Consider the following 22,234-nt stretch of genomic DNA (forward strand, 5'->3'; position numbering starts at 1 on the left):
CAGTAGTTTAGCCACTAAGCACATGGGTCTAGAGCACTTGAGAGATGGTGAGTCTGAGTTGAGGTGTGCTGTTTGAAAGTGTAGAACATACTTTCAGTTTCAAAGACTTAGTGTGACAGAGAGAATATAAAATATCTCAGTAATAATACTCTCTTCTATTGATTACATGCTGAAATAATGCTTTGAATAAATTATGTTAAAATAATTAAAATTAACTTCATCCTTTTTTACCTTTTAAGAACATGAAATTTAAAATTGCATCCGTGGCTTGCATTTTATTTCTATTGGACAGTGGTCTAGAAACTTGATGAAATTATGATTAAACATTATTTCATGTTGTGTTGTACTAAGAGGTACATAATATGAGTTTGTCCCACTCTTAATGATACTAGATTTGGGGGCGCCTGGGTGGCTCAGTGGGTTAAGCCGCTGCCTTCGGCTCAGGTCACGATCTTGGGGTCCTGGGATCGAGTCCTGCGTCGGGCTCTCTGCTCAGCAGGGAGCCTGCTTCTCTCTCTCTCTCTCTGCCTGCCTCTCTGTCTACTTGTGATCTCTCTCTGTCAAATAAATAAATAAATAAATCTTTTAAAAAAAATGATACTAGATTTGGCATTTTCCAAAACTATATTTTAGGGATATATTTTGATCACTTTCAGAACTTTCCATTATAAAGGGGTGTGTGTGTGTGTGTGTGTGTGTGTAAATATATATATATATACATATATTTTAAGGTATTTTTTTTGAAATCACTTCCAGAGTTTTTGTTGTAACGATATGTTAATAAAAAAACAAACACTCAGAACTTACTATTTAAAGATAGATTTTGAGTATTTCTGGAACTCTCCAGAGCTAAGATACATTTTTTCTTTTGCAGTGAGAAATCTGTGGAGTGATATTTTGGCACCTTGGGAACTTCCTGTTTCCATTCTTTTTTACCTAATGGTTTTAGTGCCCCTTCAAGATCCCTTCCTGAATAAATTATGTTGGATGCTATTCAATATGGTGATTTTTAAATGCTATTATTTCTTTTTCATACAGTTGTCATTCTTCTATAAAGAAGAACGTTCCTTTTTCTTCTTTCTCTTTTTCATTTTAGTTTTAGGTGAAAGAGCTGTGTGCCTACAGCTTAGTCCATACAATAGATGTTTGATTGGAAAAGTTAAGTACAAATGAAATTTTAAAATATGGAGTCAGCTTACATGGACAATGGTTATCCACTCCTTAAAGGAACCGTATTATAAATCATTTTTTTTTTTTGCAAAGCTTAGTAATCACCTGTTTATCTCTGTTATCCTACAAACTTGAATTTTCATGTATAGCACATTGTTCAACAAGTTACTAACTCCTTATTCTGTTGCATACACCATGTTATGCACTTAGAGTTGGAATGGTAAGTGGAAGAAACATGGCTGTCCTTCATGTAGGAGGCATCCTTCTGGATGAGGAGACAGACTTGCCCAGAACCCAGTGAGTGAAGGCAATTAGGAAGATGTATCTGAAGAATCTTGATTTGGAAGGCATTATAAAGGCTTTTCCTCACAAACCTGCTCAAATAAATGCTTTGAAATTCAGAACCCTCAGCAGTTACTCTCTGTGGGTCTGATGTGAAGACTATGTAGCAGAGTTGGCAGGTCCCTGCTGTTGTCTTTCTCATGTAACCCTGAATTATGATTGTAGATGTCTTCCCTCAATTCCAATGTTTTCCTCAAGTTTTTTTCCTCTCTGGACATTTCCCCAGCATTGCTAAGGTCCACAGCTGCATAAGGCATGTCCTAGAGATGTACTTTAGAAACTCCTAATAGCCTGACATAGACACATCCAGTTAGATGTGGACACGTCTTTAAAGAAATAAGATGTCTGTCAGTTACAGTGCTGTGACCTCAGGTTCCAGAATATGAATGCAACATTCTTTAGAAGAGATGCTTCACTTTGGATTGAATCTAAGTTTAGAATCAGTCAACTTCTTGTCAAAGGGAGAAGGAGAACCTCCAAGACAGGAAAGCGCCTCGCTATGAACTGGTTTGGAAATTACTTCTCTAAATTTCCTGAGGATGCTTCCTTACTCAGCCTACACTCACCTCTGTTGCTTTCACTCATCTCTTCTGAAGATGAACATTTTCTTTCCAGTGTGAGGTAGAGAGTTGGGTGATTTTTTTCTTTTTCTTTTTGGGTAGCATATCAAATCTCTTTCTGTCTCTCTGTCTAAAAATCAGTCTCTTCTTAGGAGGAGCCAAGAGAAGAAAACTGGGCTTGGGAAGAAAGTAGTTGCTATCATTTTCCACGGGTACTTGAAAAGGGGCAACTGATTAGTTCCTTCAGGCCCTGGTTGGCCAGTGAAAAGAGAAGGGCTGGCTTGGGTGAAAGTTATTCTTGACTTTCAGCGTTGAACCTTGACCAAGTAAAACTTGACTACTGGGGGCTGCCAGTAATTTCTAGTCCTTTGAAATCAAAACTCCAGAGCTTTGGCTTCAGTTAAGTTTGAATTAATCAAGGAAGCCTGGGTGGGAGGCAGAATGAATGCTTTTTAGTATTGCAAGTTTCATCAAGGAAGAAGGTGACAGGAACAATGCCCACCGTGCCCGCCGCGCCCCCCCCTCTGTCCCCCCCCCCCCCCCCCGCAAGGTGAAGCACCAGACAAGTGGGTACACAGGGTGGGGAATGTGCTTAGCAGCAGCAAGAAGAGGACCGCAGAGTGAGGTCAGAAAGCGGGGAGAGTGTGCATCTCCATCTTCCAACACTGGGCCTCTTGCCTTGTGCTTTGAGTCAGCCTCCTGCTTCCCATCAGCTGAAGCCTCCCTCTGTTGCTTATCTCTTAGGGTGACTAAACTTCGTGGTTTACCTTGGCATCTCCTGAGTTGAGCCCTGGAAGTTCTCCCTCCTGGGAAAACCCTTAGTCCTGGGAAAGCTGGTTGATGGGTCCCTGGGATCGAAGTTTTAGGTATTGGGGCAGCCCGTGTGACACCTGAGAAACTGCCTGAGAGCACCTGCCTCCATTCTCTGTTTCTTGGGAAAGGGTACAGAAGGCCCCAGGGCAGTGCAGGATCATGAAGTTAGAATAGCAGTAGCCTCCACCCACTGCAAGCCTCCTGAGTGCCTGGAGTGTGATCCTCTTTGGTCCTCAAGACCACTACAGAGGGAGGATGTTTGCAATCCAGTTTTATGGGAGAGAGACCAGAGCTGAAGGCAGTGATGTGTTTCCCAAGGTCAGACAAGTAGAAGGCAACCAGGCCACATTTGAATTTTAGCATGCCTGAGCCTAAAATTTGTCCTCCATTCAATGAAGAACTTGCTGAATCTGATGGCAAATGGGTGGTGTGGAGGGATGCAGGAAGTTTGAGGCTCCTCTCTGCTTTTATTTTATGTATTTTATTTATTTGTTTATTTATTTATTTATTTAAGATTTTTTATTTATGTATTTATTTGACAGACAGAGATCACAAGTAGGCAGAGAGGCAGGCAGAGAGAGAGGAGGAAGCAGGCTCCCCGCTGAGCAGAGAACCCGATGCGGGGCTCAATCCCAGGACCCTGGGATCATGACCTGAGCCAAAGGCAGAGGCTTTAACCCACTGAGCCACCCAGGTGCCCCTTCTCTCTGCTTTTATTTCCTCTCTCCACACCTGAGAAGTGTAACTTTGCTAGAGAAGGAAACACTAAGATCCCATAATTTATAACTAGATTTGAGGAGCACTCAAAGATAACAGAAGAGATATGGACATTTAGTTTTGGTCTAGTTCACCAAATAACCTGCCAGGTGTCAGGTTGTGTGCTGGATTCTGGGGTTACGGGGTCAGGGGGTGCGGGCAAGCAGCTTGTGCTCACTGACTCCAAGGAACAGAGGAAATAAGACAGGCATAAAGGTGGTTTCTTCACCAGTCTGAAATCTTCATAGCTGTCTTTGTTCGCTCTGAGCTTCCGTAACACAGCGTCATAGACTGGGTGGTCTCGTGAACTGAAATTTATTTTCTCACCATTCAGGAGGCTGGAAGTACAAGATCAAGGTGCCCGCATGGTCAGGTTCTGGTGAGGGCTCTGCACCTGGCTTGCAGCCTTCTTGCTAGGTGCTTAACGTGGCCTTTTTACATGGCAGTTTTATCAGCCCAGTCTCCCACCCCTATTCCTCACTTCACTGTAATCACGTCCTCAAAGCACTGTCTCCAAATACAGTCACACTGGGGGCTGGGGCTTCAACATAGACTTGGTGGGGACACAGTTCAGTTCGTACCATGGGCCCCAACCCACAGTGTAACAAACATATTTAAGTGTACCCATACCACATGTTATATCCATACTTTTTCTGCTGTACAATAGGTGAAAGGATTTTTATAATTTTGCTTTTGCAATTATTTGGCTCTCCGCAATTAGTTCATTTTATGATTGGCTCTTGTTTCTCAGCAATCATTCGTACTTGGGATTTTTTTGCAAAATGAGAATTCTAAATTGTTTTTAAATGTAGTAAAATATTTGTGAATTTGTGAATTTGACAGTTAATGAGGTTGGCATAATGCTAGACTTCAGTGTTTAGTTGAGCATTAACTAATTTTGGATTCTGTCTTATAGTTTTTGTATTTTGGAGCCAGTACATTTTTCCTAGGCCTCAGATAGTGTTGCAGGCTCTTGAAAAGCTCGTTAGCTTGCCAGCCTTGTCTCTAAATGCCTAAAGGATGAAAGGGTTGGGGCTATTTATAGCTCCACTTTGCACTTCGACAGGTAGCTCCTGACTTTCAACTCCCAGCTGGTGTCTCCTTGGCACTGAAGACCCGCTATCTTCCACCCACCCTCTTCCCCACCAGCCTTCCTCCTACTCTGTGTTCTCCGCCATCTTTCTCACGTTGACATCCCCACCCACCCGATGGGAGACTCAGAGGCCGGTGTGGTCATTTGTGGCCCCCACATCCACCTGTGCCAGCTTTCAAGCAGGCTGGTGTCAGGATGACAGCTTCGGTATTGCTGGCGATGTGGTTAGAAATCTCGATTTCTGTATCTCTTGTCTGGAGACCTGCGCTCTTGGCTCCGGGTGAGGCTTGGGCATTTGTTTTGTTAACAAGCTAATGTGTTTGTTAAAAACCCATCAGGTTTGGGAGGGCGTGGATGCGGGCAGTGTTAGTGGAAGGAAAGAGAGATGTGGACCTTAATAACAAGAACGATGCACCCCCATTGGATTTACTGCCCTGATTTAGAGGTTCTCAAAGGGCCCTCTGCTGTTTCCAAGATGCCCTCAGGGTGTTGCCTTAAGGGTGCTCAGGAGTGTTCCTCTCTGCCCTCCAGGCCATGTGTCACAGGTGCTGAGCCTTGGTGACTAGTCCCGTAACAGCAGCTATTACAGGAAGAATTTCTGCTGTCTCTTGTTTATTTTGTCTCCCGTGTGAGGCAGGCTCGCTCTTTCATTCTTCACAGCCCACCAGAGACAGGTACAGACTGTTAATGAGGCTTGCTGAGAGGGAAGCAGGAGGTAGAATAATTACTACCCTGTACAGGCTCACGCTCATTCTGGGGCGGTCCCTCGACCATCCTCTCAATCTGCCCCTTCCAGAAGGCTAGGTACAGCTTACCCTTCCCTGTGGGACTACCCCAGGTATCTCCATGGTGGGAGCTGGGGCAAAACCAGCTTTGGGGCCCAGAAAGAGAAGGGAGTTTTTCCACTTCACTTTTGAAGGCTATCCCCTCGGCCCGTATTTTCTTTCTTTTTCTTTTTCTTTTTTTTTTTTTTAATTTTTAATGATTTTATTTATTTATTTGAGAGAGAGAGAGAGAGCATGAGAGGAGAGAGATCAGCGGGAGAAGCAGACTCTGAGCAGGGAGTCTGATGTGGGACTTGATCTCAGGACTCCAGGATCATGACCTGAGCCGAAAGCAGTCACTCAACCAACTGAGCCACCCAGGTGCCCCTCGGCCCGTATTTTCTACTTGAGAATGGTGACGTGGACTATCTCTTCCCTTCAGGGAAAACTAGTCCCAAGTTGTATTTGGCGGGCCCCCAGGATAATCATATAGTACTTTGACATGAGGACATCTTCTGGGGGCACCTGGGTGGTTCAGCGTGTTAAGCATCTGACTCTGGGTTTCAGCTCAGGTCATGATCTCAGGGTCCTGGGATCCAGCCCTGTCAGGTTCCACACTCAGTGAGGAGTCTGCTTGAGATTCTCTCTCTCCCTCTCCCTCTGCCCTTCTCCCACCAAAATAAGTAAATAATCTTTAAACAAACAGAAAAAGACATCTTCTGAAGTCTTGATTGTTTGTTTAAATAATGTACAATTTCTATGGCCTCGTCCCAATTTCCATGCCCAAGCCCTATTAGTTTCTCCAATGAAGGCTCGAAACCCCTGGGTACAGCCTCACTCAAGGCACCTTGTTACATACACTCAGACACAGCAAACTAATTATTTGTCCTTCATTCAACCCAATAATCCTGTGAGGTCATCTTTTTTTTAATCTTACTTCCAAACAAACAGAAACAGAGACGTTAAGCGACAGTTGAGGTCAAGCTGCCAGCAAGTGACATGCTGATGTCTGAACTGAGTCCTCCAAATTTGTGGATTTAACTATTACAAAATACTAAGGAAGTAGGCCAGACCTTAAGGGTGAATGACAGGGTCTGGAATAATGATGCCATTACCAGAGAGAGGGCTAAGTCAGGGCAAAAGTTGGGCGGGGGGAGGGCAGATGGTGAGGAGGTTGGGCTACGAATTAAGAGCCACTCAGCATCTGTGTCCCTTTCTCCTTTTTATTACCCCGTCTTGGCTTAATGGTTATCCTTCTGAACCATCCCCTTTGTTTTCAAGTTAATCACTGTTTTTGACTCTCCAGGAGCCATGCGCCAGCCCAGGCTGTGGTGAAGCAGCCCGACCGGGGAGGCCCTGGCAGAACTACCATCGCAGCGATCGTCCAGACTGGGGGAGACTGGAGCACGGGCCTCTTCAGTGTCTGCCGAGACAGGAGAATCTGTATGTGTTCCCTCTTCACTCAAGCCCTTGACTATTTTCTTTCCCAAGTCATCCCTGGGTGCAGGAGCTACATCAGGCACGAGGACAGAAATATAATGGCTTTAGAATAAGCGGACCAATCTTCTAGCGGCTCACGTGCACTCCTTGGCAGGAAAAAATCTTGCTTTTCAGGGATGTGGATGCTTTTATAGAATAAGTGGTAACTTCAAAGATTTTTTAAATGACGAACTCCACTGTTGGCAAAGATGCATGAAATGGGCTGCCCCATCTGCTGCTGGTAGGAGGAGACGTTGGTATAACCTTCCCGCCGGATGGCTTAGCAATACGTATGACAAGAACCTCAAGTGTTATATAGCTTTGGCCCAGTCATTACATTTTTAGGCATTTAGTCTAAGGAGGTAAATCACGTGCAAAGATTTAGCAGTGTTAAATTCTGCAGCATTGGTTATTGTGGCAACAATCTGGAATGACCTGAGATGTTTGATGGGGCACGCACACAATGAGTTATTATACAGCCATGAAAAGTAACATGGTAGAATAACAGTCAATGGGATGAAAGATGTTTTGGTACATTTTTAAGTTAAAGAAGCAGACTGTAAAACTAAGCACATTAGACACCATTTTTTTGGGGGGGGGAATATTTAAAAAAATATCTGGAAGGATACAAATACAAATGTTTATGACATACTCCAGATGGTAGGCTCATGAGTAATTTTATTTTCTTTTTGCTTCTCTCTTTCTAGTTTTCTAGGAGGAAGATGCACTACTCTTTTAAGAACAGAAATAATCACAAAAAGCCCCCTATGTTAACTGAATTATTTTCAGATACTATTTTAGCTCTAGAGAGGTACCAATAACACTCCCCTAGCTGTATGATTGTCCCCTGGGAATGAAGTTCAAAGCACATCGATTCCATTTTTATCTTAGGATATTCTGACTCATCTCTGGTACCATGTCAGCATCCCTTTCCAAGTCCTGCCTTTGCCCTAGGGAGCATCTCGGCCACAAGACTTTCTGGGGGATGCGGTGTGGCTGTGGGGAGGTCACTGTTAGATATGCATTTGTCACTAACATTCAAAATCCAGCAGACCCTGGGTCTATTATTTTTGAAGAATATGGCTTTCTCTGCCCTTTGCTGGTTTTTGGAAAGATCTGGATTCAATCCTAAAGCCTCATAGTATCGATCAGAGACCCATCTGAGCCGTTACATGGTCCTAGTCCCTACTCAGCTGACAGTCTGGCTGAGGCTAAAGCTCTCCCACCAAGTTTTGGTGGTCTGGTCCTCCACGCTTGAGCCCCTCACTGTTTGCCTGGGCCCCATAAAGAAGAGATTGCCTCGTAGAATACCTTACCCTCCATCCCTGCCCATCTGACGCAGAGCTCAACAGGTTTCTTCCTGCCGCTGCTACCCATGTGGACTTCTTTTTTTTTTTTTTAAGATTTTTTTTTTTTTTTTTTAAATTTGACAGAGATCACAAGTCGGCAGAGAGGCAGGCAGAGAGAGAGGAAGGGAAGCAGGCTCCCTGCCAAGGAGAGAGCCTGATGTGAGGCTTGACCCCAGGGCCCTGGGATCACGACCCGAGCCGAAGGCAGAGGCTTTAACCCACTGAGCTACCCCGGCGCCCTCTCATGTGGACTTCTGATCAGATAATGACGGCAGCCATTCTCTGATTCTCTCAGCTTCTTCCTTGTTCTCTTCCAGATACTTTGACTTTGGTTGTCCCCTGTACTGAGGTCCAGAGAAGGCAGAATAGCCATGTGGAGATGTGGAGATCTAGCATCAGATTAGGAAGTAGACATTTTCCTTTCATAGTTTGTAGTTGGGTGTTGGGGAGTCATCAGTACATTTTCAAGTATGGCAAAGCCTAGAATATAGTGTAGTGATGAGGAGAACATGTTTGTATCAGATGAGACCTTGCCTTGTATCTTAGCTTGCCTCTTACTGGCTATTTGACCTCGAACAAATTCTCTGGGTCTTCACTTTGCCCCCTCTAAAGGAAGGATAATAAAAGTGCTCGCCGCAGGGGTTGTTGTTAAGATAAAACGTAATACCTAGAGACAAACCATAAGAGACTCTTAATCTCACAAAATAAACTGAGGGTTGCAGGGGGTAGGGGGTTAAGGAGAGGGTGGTTGGGTTATGGACACTGGGGAGGGTATGTGCTATGGTGAGTGCTGTGAATTGTGTAAGCCTGACGATTCACAGACCTGTACCCCTGGGGCTAATAATACATTATATTTAATTTTTAAAAAAGAAAAAAAAAACCCAAAACAAAAACGTAATATCTAGAACCCATTCTTAACACTGGCTTGGAACTTGACTAGATCATTTTTTTTGGTTGCATGCTCTACTGGATTGAATAGTCCTTTCAAAGTTCATGGCCACCTGTACGGTCTGAATGTGACCTTATTTGGAAATAGAGTTTCTGCTGTGTAGTCAAGTTTAAAAAGAGGTTCTGCTACATTAGGGTAGATCCTAATCCAATGGCTGGTGTTTCTCATAAGAAACAGAAAATTTAAGTACAAACACTTAAGAAGAGAAGCCATGGGAAAAGAGAAGCAGAGATTAGGGATTGCCAGCATCCACCAAAAGCTTGGAGAAAGGCATGGAAGAGAATTTTCCTCAGAACTTCTGGAAGGAACGAACCCTGCTAACATCTTAAGTTCATACTTCTAGCCTCCAGAATTCTCCATTGAGAGAATGATTTGTTTTCTTTTTTTAAGATTTTATTTAAATTCCAGTTACCACCATATATTGGAATATTAGTTTCAGGTGTACAATTTAGTGGTTTCACACGTCCATACCACAGCTGGTGCTCATCACAACGTATCCTCCTTAATCCCCATCACCTGTTTCACCCATTCCCCCTCTCCTCTGGTACTTGTCAGTTTGTGAGAAAATAATTTCTATCAGGTAAAGATGCCCAGTTTATGGTATTTGTTATGGCAGCTCTAGGAAACTAATACACAAATAAACATTGGATTTCATTTGGAGGCGTTGGGGTAGCTCAGAGAATCAAAAAATCAACTGAAAACTAAGCTCAGAAAGGACAAGCTGTATTTTTATACCGTATTTCTTTAAAGATTTTATTTGTTTATTTGACAGACAGAGATCACAAGTAGGCAGAGAGGCAGGCAGAGAGAGAGAGAGGAGGAAGCAGGCTCCCCACTGAGCAGAGAGCCCGATGCAGGGCTCAATCCCAGGACCCTGAGATCATGACCTGAGTCGAAGGAAGAGGCTCAACCCCCTGAGCCACCCAGGCGCCCCTGGGACAAGCTGCATTATCAGAAGCTAGTTGATACTCTGATCAACTGCAAACATTTTTGTCATTTTGTTTTTCCTTCTGAGAATTGATGGAGAAGATGGAGTCCATTTTGCCAGGCTTAGGTCATTCCAAAGGACAGTCCTATCAGCATTGCCCCCAGTAGTGAAGAGATATTTTTCCCAAATTACTGTTGGGGTGCTGTTATCAGGAAATGCCTAACAAATACAGAATAATGCCCCTAGTGAATCTGAGATATATTATTGTTACTATTGTTAAGAGCCAAGAGTAGAGTCAGGAGGCATAGATGTGCTGCTGCACAGTGACTTCTACTCCTTCGCAAGGGCACCGAAAAAGTTGGCTAAAGAAACAACCATCCTCACCACGCCCCTGCCTCAAATGCTGCTTCACCATTTAGCTTTGTCCCCCAGCCCCGTCAATGTGAAGACCGACCGCACTCGGCTTTCTGAGATTCCCTGCTGGCCCGTTTCAGAGCCCATTCTGGGGACAAGGTGAGAAGGGAGGATGTGTGGAGAAATAGAACATTCTTTTTTTTTTTTTTTTAAGATTTTATATTTTTATTTGACAGACAGAGATCACAAGCAGGCAGAGAAAGGCAGGCAGAGAGAGAGGAGGAAGCAGGCTCCCTGCAGAGCAGAAAGCCCGATGCAGGCTCGATCCCAGGACCTGAATGATGACCTGAGCCGAAGGCAGAGGCTTTAACACACTGAGCCACCCAGGCACCCTGAAATAGAACATTCTTTACATTTTGGCACGATCTGTGGAGAAGGGGCCATGGATACCTAGTACAAGATGATCTGGAATGTTCTGTGTCCTGGTTGTTATTCCCTGGATGGACCTCCATTTTATTTATGACTGCTCATAGTGTCTCAAAGCTGACTGTTTCTGAAGAAAATTTCGAGGTGATGCGCTTTAAATGCTCATTCTCCACACTGTCATCAACCCGGGACACAAGTGGAGTATGAGTGCTCTGGAGCCCTGGGCTGCTTTTGTTTAAAAGGGCTGCTTTATCCACAGAATTTCAATTCAAGCGGACCACTGTGTAAATAGTTGTGACAAACTTGGGAACAAAAAGGGAGAGCCGCTTTCCGTGACTTTTTCCACGCCAGAGTCCCATCCTGGGACAGCCTTCCATTACATGTTGAGAATTACTGCTATAATTTGTCATCCACTAAATAAAGGGTATGTCAAGAACCGCGGTGATTTTTTTTTTTTTTTTTTTTTTTTTTGACATTTTGCTTTGTCATTTTATTGCAATTACATTTTAAATTTATTTTTATTTCTTTTAAAGATTTTATAAATATTTTAAAGATTTATAAATAAAAGTTTTTATTTATTTATTTGAGAGGGAGTGAGCGAGAGAGAGCACAAACAGTGAGGGGGCAGAGGGAGAAGCAGGCTCCCCGCTGAGCAGGAAGCCCAATGTGGGGCTCATTTCCAGAGCCCCGGGATCATGACCTGAGCCTGCCTCCCTCTTCTCTCCTGGGCACTTTTATCTGCATTCACTGTGCGCTGGGGTTGGCAAATGGATATTTCTGAGTTCTTTGGAGATGGGTTTGCTGCAACTCAGGTGTGAAAATAAAGCCACAGGGAAGTAAGTGGCTGCTAAATGTTGTCCAGGGTGAGAGGCGAGATAGCCCGGCTTCGGGAATGTTTGTGATGTTGCCCCAGAGAAGGTTTATGTGGCGGGTTTAATGCACGTTGGTTTGTAACTCAATAGTTACTGAGTTCCTATGCATGTGCCGACAGGTGATGGGTGTTACAGTCGTAATAGTGAGTAAGACAGAGAGGGTTTCAGAAAGGAGATAGACATTAAGCAAATGAATCCACAAACAATAATAGCAGTTGTGGTAAGTACCCTGAAGGAAAGAAAGAGGGTGTTATGGAAGGAAACTATAGGGGAGTGGGGTCAGAGACGGCCTCTTTCAGAAACCAACTTAAAGCTGATACGGAAAACGGGGAGGAAACGACGCTCAAACCACCTCCGTGTGGAGGGCACCATAAGCACGTGGGGGTGAAGAGCTTGGTGGGACTAGTACTTACCAGATGCCCAAGATGTAGAATGAAGTGGGCCAGGATTCTCTCTGGTTTTCTGGAAGAGGAAGGCTTGAAAAGGCCTCTGATGGAGGTCTGTGTCCCTGAACTCTATCTTGGGTACAGTGTACCTCTCTAGAAGGAGGCACCACTGCTTCTTGCTCACCCCTGCCGTGGCCAGCAGGGTGCCTGGTCCGCAGGAGGCGCTGAAAAACATTTGCTGAACAACCCATCAGTGAATGAATTTGAACCTATATTCTCACTGGATTCTTTCTTGCTTGCTTTCATTGAAAGAATCATAAGTCTTCTGAGTTGGAAGGGTTACTGGGGTCACTGGTCTGGCCCCTCACCTGCTTGTCAAAACCTGGCAAGGTTTTGACAGCTGTGGCTTTCTGAGCATTTCTAGGAAGGAGGGCTTTTCTCTTTGGGAGTCAGCTTTGTGCTTTAAAAAAAAAAAAAAAAGAAAGAAAGAAAGAAAGAAAAAGAAAAAAAAGGTCCCTGGGTGGTTCAGTCAGTTAAGCGTCTGCCTTGGGCTCAGGTCATAATTCTGAGTATGGAGCCCGGCAATGGGCTCCCTGCTCTGTGGGGAGTCTCTTTCTCCCTCTCCTCTGCTGCTCTCCCTGCTTGTGCAAGCTTCCTGTCAAATAAATAAATAAAATCTTTTTAAAAAAGAGATTTTGTAAAGTTTAGCATGCACACGATGCAAAATTAAAAAGTACCTACCCCTTTGATACATTTGCTGCCTGTCCACCCAGTTTCCCCAGAGACAACAATTCTTACCTGAGTCCACATACAGACTGTATGCTTGTGAAGGTGTACAATAACTTTGAAGCAAAGGAGATTATTCTTTCTATTATAACAGTATTGTGGAGTCATCATAAAAAGGAAAAATACGGAATCTTCTGAAAAAACAAAAACCAGTGTCCTGTAATCCCAGCTGTTGGAGATAATTATTGTTGATATTCTAGTACCTCTTCTTCCAGATTCTTTGCTGTACGTGGATTTATGTAATTTCCACAAATAGTAGAACTATAAACACATGCTGTTCTGCACCAAATATCTTATATTGCTGCATAGATTCCATTTTATGAGTGTACCATAATTTATTTATCCAGAAATCCATTGGAGCACCGTAATGTGGTTTCCAGACTTCTTGCCGTTCAAACTCACACTCCCTGAATGTCTTCGTACAGACGGCACTTTGCGTGTGTGTAAGTTTACCTGTTGGACAATTGCTGAGGAATAAACCTGTTGGTCAAATAGTAGGTACCATTTTAAATCTTGATAGATGCTGCCAAGTGGATCTCCATTTGGAAGTTGTACTAACTTACAGACCCACCCACAGGTATGGGGGTGCCCCGTTTCTTTCTTTCTTTCTTTCTTTTTTTTTTTTTTAAAAGATTTTATTTATTTATTTGACAGAGAGAAATCACAAGTAGATGGAGAGGCAGGCAGAGAGAGAGAGGGAAGCAGGCTCCCGGCTGAGCAGAGAGCCCGATGCGGGGCTCGATCCCAGGACTCTGAGATCATGACCTGAGCCGAAGGCAGAGGGTTAACCCACTGAGCCACCCAGGCGCCCCCCCATTTCTTTCTTGACCATCTCTTACTGTTCAGTGGTTCTGCCTTTTTGTAGTAATTGATTTAAACTGTGCCTCGCTGCAGTTTCCACCCCCCTTTTCTACTTCTGCTCTCTGGGGGCTTTGCACTCTGGTTCTGTGTAGGCTTTTTCTTTCTCAACTCCCCTGTGAGTGAGAGGGATGAATAATATAAATCACTTCCATGCATGAGGGTGGAGCCCATCTCAGAGGATAGGCCAGGAACACTGAGGGAGTGGGTGCTCATATAACCGCCAGGCCTATGGGTGCCATGTAAGAGGAAGAGGCTGAATTTCTGGCTCAAATCCTTTTGAGCCTGAGGTCCTAAAAACAAATAAAATACAATAATATATATTTGCATATATGTATATACACAAATAACACAGGTATATGTTTACCTTGTAAGAAATGAAACATTACAGAAAAGGAAACCATGAATGTTCTTTTTTATTAAATCCTTCCAGATCTTTTTTTCCATGTTTACGTATGGAGCCATTAGAAGTATATACTACTCTTTTGTAACTCTTTAAACAAACCATAAATAGTGTTATGCTGTATGTATCATTATGCAATTTGATTTTTTTAAGGATTTAAAAGAAAATTTATTTATTTGAGAGAGTGAGAGTAGGAGTGGGAGGGGCAGAGAAACAGGGATAGAGAATCTCCAGCGGACTCCTTGCTGAGCATGGAACCTGATGTGGGGCTCGAGCTCATGACCCTGAGATCACAACCTGAGCAGAAACCAAGAGTTGGCCACCCAACTGACTTTGCCACCCAGGTGCCCCTTAAGGTTTTATTTATTTACTTATTTGAGAAATGGGGGCAGGACCAGGGGAGGGGCTGAGGGAGAGAAGCTCCAGCAGACTCTGTGCTGAACGTGGAGCCCAATGCAGGGCTTGATCTCATGACCTGAGGTCATGATCTGAGCCAAAATCAAGAGTCAGAAACTTTACTGAGTCACCAAAGTGCCCTTGCAATCTGATTTTTTTTTTTTAAACTCAAAATATGTCTTAGAGATTTAATTCTCTTGGTACTTAATCTTTCACTGCATTCTTCTTCTTCCTCCTCTTTTCTTCTTCTTCTTCTTTTTTTTTTTTTAGATTTTATTTATTTGACAAAGAGAGCAGAAACGTGAGTAGCAGCAGGCAGAGGGAGAGGGAGAAGCAGGATCTCCACTAAGCAGGGAGCCTGATGAGGGGCTCGAACCCAGGATGCTGGGATTGTGCCCTGAGCTGAGACCTTTTTTTTTTTTTTTTTTTAATTAACACATAATGTATTATTTGCTTCAGGGGTACAGGTCTGTGAATCATCAGTCTTGCACTATTCACAGCACTCACTGTAGCACATACCCTCCCCAGTGTCCATCACTCAGCCACTCTATCCCTCCCCCCCCACCTCCCAGCAGCCCTCAGTTTGTTATGCTTTGCATCTTATGCTTTGTATCCTTCTCCAGTTCCATTTTATTTCATTTTTCCCTCCCTTCCCCCCACAACCCCCCCACTCTAACTCTCAAATTCCTCATATCGGAGATACCATATGATAACTGTCTTTCTCTTATTGACTTATTTCGCTCAGCACAATACCTTCTAGTTCCATCCATGTCATTGCAAATGTGAGCTGAGATGTTTAACCAACAGAGCCACCCAGGTGCCCCTCTTTTGCTACATTCTTAATTATTCCATAGTATGATTTATACCATCATGGCTTATTTATGCTTTCATCTATTAGTGCACACTGAAGTTTTAAATTTCAAGCTACAAATAATTCTACAGTGGACATCCCTGTACTGCTTCTTACTCTAGGGTAGATGCTCACATGCGGAATTACTAGATCCTAGTGTACTTAAAGTTTTACTAGATTCACCCAAGTTGCTTTCAAAAGGACTGTGTAGCAATTCCTCTCTGGTTTCCCCACAATGTAAATATTGAAAAACTTGGCATGCTTCTGGGGTTTCTGAAGGTCTCAATATGCATTTCCCTGATTACTAATGGCTGGCTTTTGACGGTTGCTATTGACCATTTGTGTTTCCTTTTTGGTCAATTACCTGTTCATGTTCTATCCCCATTTTCTTCTTTTGCTTAATCCTTTATATATTGATTTGTAGGAGTTAGCAACTATGCTGTAAAAATTTCTCCTAGAGACTCTTTAATACAGCCTTCCATGGTCCCGCTTTTGCCCATTCCTCTTGAGGTGTGAGCCAGGAGTTTTTAATCTCACTCACTCCACCATCTAGAACTGCAACATCTGACGAAAAGGAACTTTCCTAAAGTTGCATGATGTGCACAGGAATAAATACAAATTAGTGGTAGTTCAATCTTGGAACACACATTCACAACCATTGTAACGTAAATTCATAAAACATGAGAACATACAGGATTGTATGTAGTAGTAAAGACTTTGGGTTCGGGGCCAGACGACCTGAGTTCAAATCTGACCTCTTCTCCTTTCTAATACACGTATCCCTCTGGCCGTCAGTTTATTATCCGTTAAAATTGACACAATAAGAATATCTGCCTTATAGGATTGTTGTGAGAATTAAGTGAGTTAATGAATACAATATATTTTTAGCAGGGATGGGTACATGGTGAACTCTAATGTTAGCTATTACATTAATAAGAATTCGAATTTCATGTGATATATTTTTTAAATCCTGTCCCAAGGTAACTGAATATGTGTTTTGGTGTGTTGCCTTCAGCATCTAGTAGCTACATCCTAATGAATGCTTAGATAACATGGTTATCTGATGGAAAAGATTAAAAATAAAAATAACAGCATGTATTTTTTAAAAAGACATACCAGTCGTAAAGCTGAGATGCAGGGGTTCCAATGCAAAGAGCAACATTTTTACAGTATACATACTGAGGATGGTGGGCATTTTTACAGTATACATACTGAGGATGGTGGGCATTTCTCCTTGCCAGCGATAGTGGTGCAGCTCAGGCGATTGTGTAAACACAATTTATTATTTACTTAGCTTGTCAGCTTTATAATTATGCAGTTTTTTTTTTTTAAATGGCAGAAAGACAGACTTTACATCTTTCATACTCTTGGGTTCTTTCTACAGACACTTTGTTTTTTTTTTTAAAGATTTTATTTATTTATTTGTCAGAGAGAGCGAGCGAGAGCGAGCACAGGCAGACAGAGTGGAAGGCAGAGTCAGAGGGAGAAGCAGGCTCCCTGCGGAGCAAGGAGCCCAATGCGGGACTCGATCCCAGGACGCTGGGATCATGACCTGAGCCCAAGGCAGCTGCTTAACCAACTGAGCCACCCAGGCGTCCCCAATTATGCAGTTTTTGATTAATTTTTTATTTGCAGGCATTTGCACTATTTCATCATCCATGCCTTAAATGAGAGTTGATTGGTTGTTTTTTCCTGTGCCATGATTTCCATGTCTCCTAATTCAGGGTTGCCTGCCCTAGGACCCCTATAAAGTCGCAGGAAGTTGACTGGGCCATGTGTCCTCTGAGCTGTTCATCCCAGTGGTCGGTGCAGGGTGGGGCCTTCTGATCTGGCTGGGAGTAATGATTTTTTTTTTTTAAAAGTGTGGGGCAAAACATCTCAGACTCACTCAAGGCTGAATTCAGAATTTGCTTTGGGGCAAGGGATGCTTACGATACGTGATTTAGTGGATCATCTCACAGCTCCTGAATGGATGGAATAGATGCTCTGGTCTTCAAAGGATAGGTTGCTCCTTGTCCTCTTTCCCCTCAGAGTCCTCCCTCTCCGTATGCATGTGTGCCACCTCAGCCCCTCAGAGCCAGGGTGAAGTCCACAATCCTGGAACATCTTTCCGAGCTTCTAAATACAACAGCATTCCTCGCATTTCGCTTTTTTGGCATTGAATCTGGGAGTGGGACTTCACATGCCCCACTGTTTGGGGAGGGAGGGAAGGACAGGTAACAGAGACAAGCCTTTGGCAGGAACTTCTTGTGCTAGTGACACTGGTATGTGAGCCTTTTTGTCAGGTGCACTTAACAGGCTGGGATCATAACCACTTCAAACTCACGAAAATGGCTAACGTCAGAAGGACCGACAGTAGCCAGGGCTGGTCAGGACGAGGAACAACTAGAACTCTCATCTGTTGCTGGTGGGATTGTTCAGTGGTGCAAATATTTTGGAGAACTCTTTATATCTTGTCAAGTTCAACATAAATCTACCTCATGACCTAGCAATGCCACTTCCAGAAATCCACCTATAGGGAATGAAAATATATGTCCGCATGAAGGCCTGTCCAGGAGTGTTTGAAGTACGTATTCACAATAGCAGAGGATGGACTAGCCAGCGAGAGTCTGGAGAAGCGGTCTGTGCAACAGTCATGTGTTGGATACTACTCAGCGCCAATGAAGAACGTACTACAGACTCGCATAACAGCAAAGGTGAACCTCAGGGAACATGAATAAAAGAAGGTGGATATAACAATAAAAATGGTTCCCTGTATATGAAGTCCAAGAGAAGGCAAAACTTATCAACGGGAAGAGAAATCAGAGCAGTGGTTGCCTCTGGAGTGGGGATGGTAGGGCTGGGATTGTTGGGAAGGGGCACAAGGGAACCCTGAGGGCAGTGTTCTACTTGTTACTTGGGTGAGAACGTGATTGTCACAAGTCACCCAACATAACATTTACGGTCTGTTCATTTTCTTGTATATAAATTATGTCTGAATACCATTTATTGCATACATGCGTTAAAGGTCATGGTTAGCTTTTTGGTGTTTATTTATTTTGCTGTTTTATAGTCCTAATTATTTGTGTTCTCCAAGGTCATCCTCATTTGCGATGCTATATGACATAGCATCTTAACTGTATACAAGGAAGTCTTAATCTGCAGTCTGTTGATAGCTTTCAGTGGATCCTTGTACCCCACAAAATTGAACGCAATATTTTGCATGTCTGTGTCTTTTTCTTTTCCCTTGAGGAGTGACTTCATAGCTATCACCATATCCTCAAAAGGGTCTGCGACCCAAAACATATTTAAAACAGAACCTCTGCATTTGATGGTTCATGCAGGATGTGTAGGAAACAGTATCAGGAGTTAAAGATCAATGAATAAATAAATGACACACTGTTTCCAGTTGATGTTCAAGGAACCAAGCCTCTAATAGTTTACAGATTAAAACTGGCAGATGTCACTGGCTCCATGAAACTAGCAAAAATGAGAGTAACCTTCTGGCCGGGGAAATAGAATACAGTCCTGATGAGAATAGCAGGCAGAATCAGCGCACCATAAAAGAGCTTTCAATCACATTTACAGAGAAAGACGCCTGCTATTCACAAGTATCATATACTGGGTCTATTTTAAATGTTGAAAATAGATGAGCATAATAGAAGCAACAGCTAAGATTCAACTGTAAAAAATTATTTAATGCTCTTCTCTTGACAGGAAAAAACAATTACCATAGTGAACGCTAACAGAATTGTATCAGGTGCAGCTTTGCCAGTGTTTAACAAAAGACAATTTTGATGTGGCTCAGTTATGGCAATTTTCATCCACTGAGTTTTGACAATTGGTTATTCATTCTCAGTCCCTGATTGCAGGGAGACAGTGCAGCATTCAATGGATGGCATCAGGTTGTAAATGCTCTTCGAGACGTGAAGTTGTTCTAAGCACATCTAAGAACCGTGGCTTGCTTTTATGTGGTTATTGACAGGTTTCTGTGGTCTGTTTTGTCCAATGTGCCTTGAGTGTGACATCGCCAGGCATCATGGAGAGTGCCTTTGTTGGCCATTGTTACCCGGGTCCACCTTTGCACTGAGAATTGGCACCAGAGAGAGACATAAAATACGGGTAAGTGTGTTTGAACCGGTATGTGAACTTGGATCTATATAAGAACCTAAATGTCCTTCAAAGCTGTGGTTTAAAAAAAAAAAAAAAAAGTCTGAGTGAGAATGCTTAAAAAACACCACACTTAGCAAAGAGTTTGGGAAAGGAAAGGGAAGAAATTTCTGACTTCATTCATATGGACTAAAATGGACAGGATGAAAGGCATCTCAAAGGGGGTACTTATGCTGATGATAGGTCAATGGGCCGCTTCTGTTTCTCTCTCTCTTACTGCATCAAGAGAAGATGACAGGTAGAATGGCACCAAATTTGGAGGATTTACTTGGGATGGTCTAAGTGAAAATGAAGTATATGGGGCATATGCAGAATTCACTTTGAGGATTCCCTGGGGATTCTTCAAAGAGCCAGTGTCACTTTCCAGGACAGCTCAGCCTAGGTACAACAAGAGACTGAGCACAGAAAGTCATACATATCAGGATGTGGACAGTTAAAAAAGACATCTCCTTATATATTCAAATGGAATGATCCCTAAAATATATTTCAATATATTGGTTCAATATATTGAATATTGATTTGAATATATTCAAATTCAATTTGAATTCAATATTCAAATTCAATTGAATTTGAATATATATTCAAAAATATATTTTATTCAATATATTGAATAAAAGGTAAAGGACACAGAAGTACACAACTATTCACATATAAGGACTATATATGTACTTGTGCAGACATAGAATTTATCTGGAAGTGTACATAAAAACCTGCCAACAACAGCTGCCCCCAGATAAGTTAAGTGGGTAGCTGGGGACAGCTGTGGAAGAGGGATATACTTTTTACTTCCTGTGCCGCCTTACTGCGAGAATGTTGGACCATAGGCATTTATTACCCACTCCAAGGAAAGAAAGTAATTCGAAGTATTAAGTCCTAATAGGAAAAAAAAAAAAAAAAAAGATGCTGACAGAGAAACCAGTGGTTTCAAGTGTGAAGTCTGTGTCAGAAGCCCTAAGTGAGGCCAGGTCTTTGAGCTGCAAGGATTGATAAGGGGTTGAGCTGCTTGGCCCTTGGGGGTCCTGGTGGAGCCGTGTTCCCGGGTGTCCCTGTAGGGTATTGACTTGGTGGAACTCGGAAGCAGCGGACGGGTTAGGCTCCTGGGGGATGGCACGGAGCCTGAGTGACTGCTCCAGGACAGAGGCATGGGTCTCACCCTAGGGCACGCTGTGTGAGGACTGGCTCGCCGTGCACTGCTGTTGGCCCTTCTCCATCTGTCAGGTGGCCCGGGAGCTCAAGATGAGGGCCTCCCGACTCTATGAAATCTACACGGCTCCTTCAACCAAGGACAACCTTATCTGACAGAGCTAGAAAAGTCCTCCTCCTCACTCGCTCCCCAAGCCCCTCCTAGAAGAGAGATTGTTCTTAAGTTTTCATGGAAATTGTATGAAAATAAATGATTTCTCCGCTATTGTCTTTACTCTTGTTCGTTCTTCACACACACCTTCGATGAAGTCTCTCTGGCATTCCAGCCTCGCCACGTAAGGCAGGTTCTAGAGATGAGCTTGTGCCTTCCACACCTGCCTAGAGTTGGAGAAGGGTGCATTCCCCCCATCTTCCTACCACCATCCTTTCCTGGCAAGCTTTCTTCCCTACCCCCTTTTGCCCACAGAGCCAGTAGTGGGGCAGGAAACGGTCGATCTTAGTTAGCACCTGGACTGGACACGAAGCGTCACTAAATCAGAGAGGCATGGTCCTTCCCTTGTCCTGACTCTTTCAGTCTGCACCTCATGAAGGAGGCGTTCCCGGGTGGCTGCAGGTCTTGAACACCTCTCCGACACTGGCGGGTCTCGGCCCTGAGCTTGAAGCCCTAGGTGGGCAGCTGAATTGTGTCCAACTCCCGCCTGCGCCGAAGCGATACACTGAAGTCCTAACTCCTGGCGTCTGTGAATGTGGCCTTACGTGGAAATAGGGTCTTGCCGAAGTAATTAAGATGAAGTCATTAGGGTGGGCCCTAATCCAGTGTGACTGCTGTCCTCACGAAAAGGGGAGAAGAGACACAAAGATAGACACACAGAGGGAAGACAGCCGTGTGAAGACGGGTACAGAGATCGGAGAGATGCAGCCACCCAGGCAGGCCTGGGTGACCAGAAGCTGGAAGAGGCAAGGGAGGAGCCTCCACTGGAGGTCTTAGAGGGAGCCTCGCCCTGCCCACATCTAGGTTTTGGACTGGGAGCCTCCAGAACCGGGATAGATTGAGTTTCAATTGCTATAAGCCAGCCAGTTTGCAGCACTCAGTTACCACCGTCCTGGGAAGCGGGTCCAGCCGCCGTCAGCCCCGGGAATGCAACACTCTTGATTTTGTTCGGGCAGCAGCACAGAACAGGGCTGAGGAGCCTGGGTCCTGAAGCCCGGACCACCTCTTGCATTTGCAGAGTGTGTAACTGTGGGCGAATGTTCTGATGCCTCTGTGCCTCTGTTTCTTCATCTGTAAAAGGATGATGCTGACCTCAGAGAGCTGTGAGGATTCTCAGAAGTCAAGACTCTTAGCTCACTGCCTGGCAAGTAGCAAGGACTCAGTAAATAGGAGTTGTTATAACTCTTTAACTGCTAC

The 22,234-nt window shown here is 43.7% G+C and overlaps 1 protein-coding gene across 1 annotated transcript; it reads left to right on the plus strand.

Annotated features, from left to right (window-relative positions):
• The first annotated feature begins 1,934 nt into the window (after positions 1 to 1,934).
• On the plus strand, positions 1,935 to 21,091 carry PLAC8L1 (PLAC8 like 1). Its single transcript, XM_004744705.3, has 4 exons — positions 1,935 to 2,133; positions 6,805 to 6,941; positions 19,499 to 19,635; positions 20,842 to 21,091. The coding sequence occupies exons 1-4, from the start codon at positions 2,012 to 2,014 to the stop codon at positions 20,980 to 20,982; spliced, it is 537 nt and encodes a 178-aa protein (XP_004744762.1). The 5' UTR covers positions 1,935 to 2,011; the 3' UTR covers positions 20,983 to 21,091.
• The last annotated feature ends 1,143 nt before the right edge of the window (positions 21,092 to 22,234 follow it).

This window comes from Mustela putorius, unplaced genomic scaffold (assembly GCF_011764305.1).
Source record: "Mustela putorius furo isolate JIRA1106 unplaced genomic scaffold, ASM1176430v1.1 tig00000145_pilon_pilon_pilon, whole genome shotgun sequence".
NCBI lineage: Eukaryota > Metazoa > Chordata > Mammalia > Carnivora > Mustelidae > Mustela > Mustela putorius.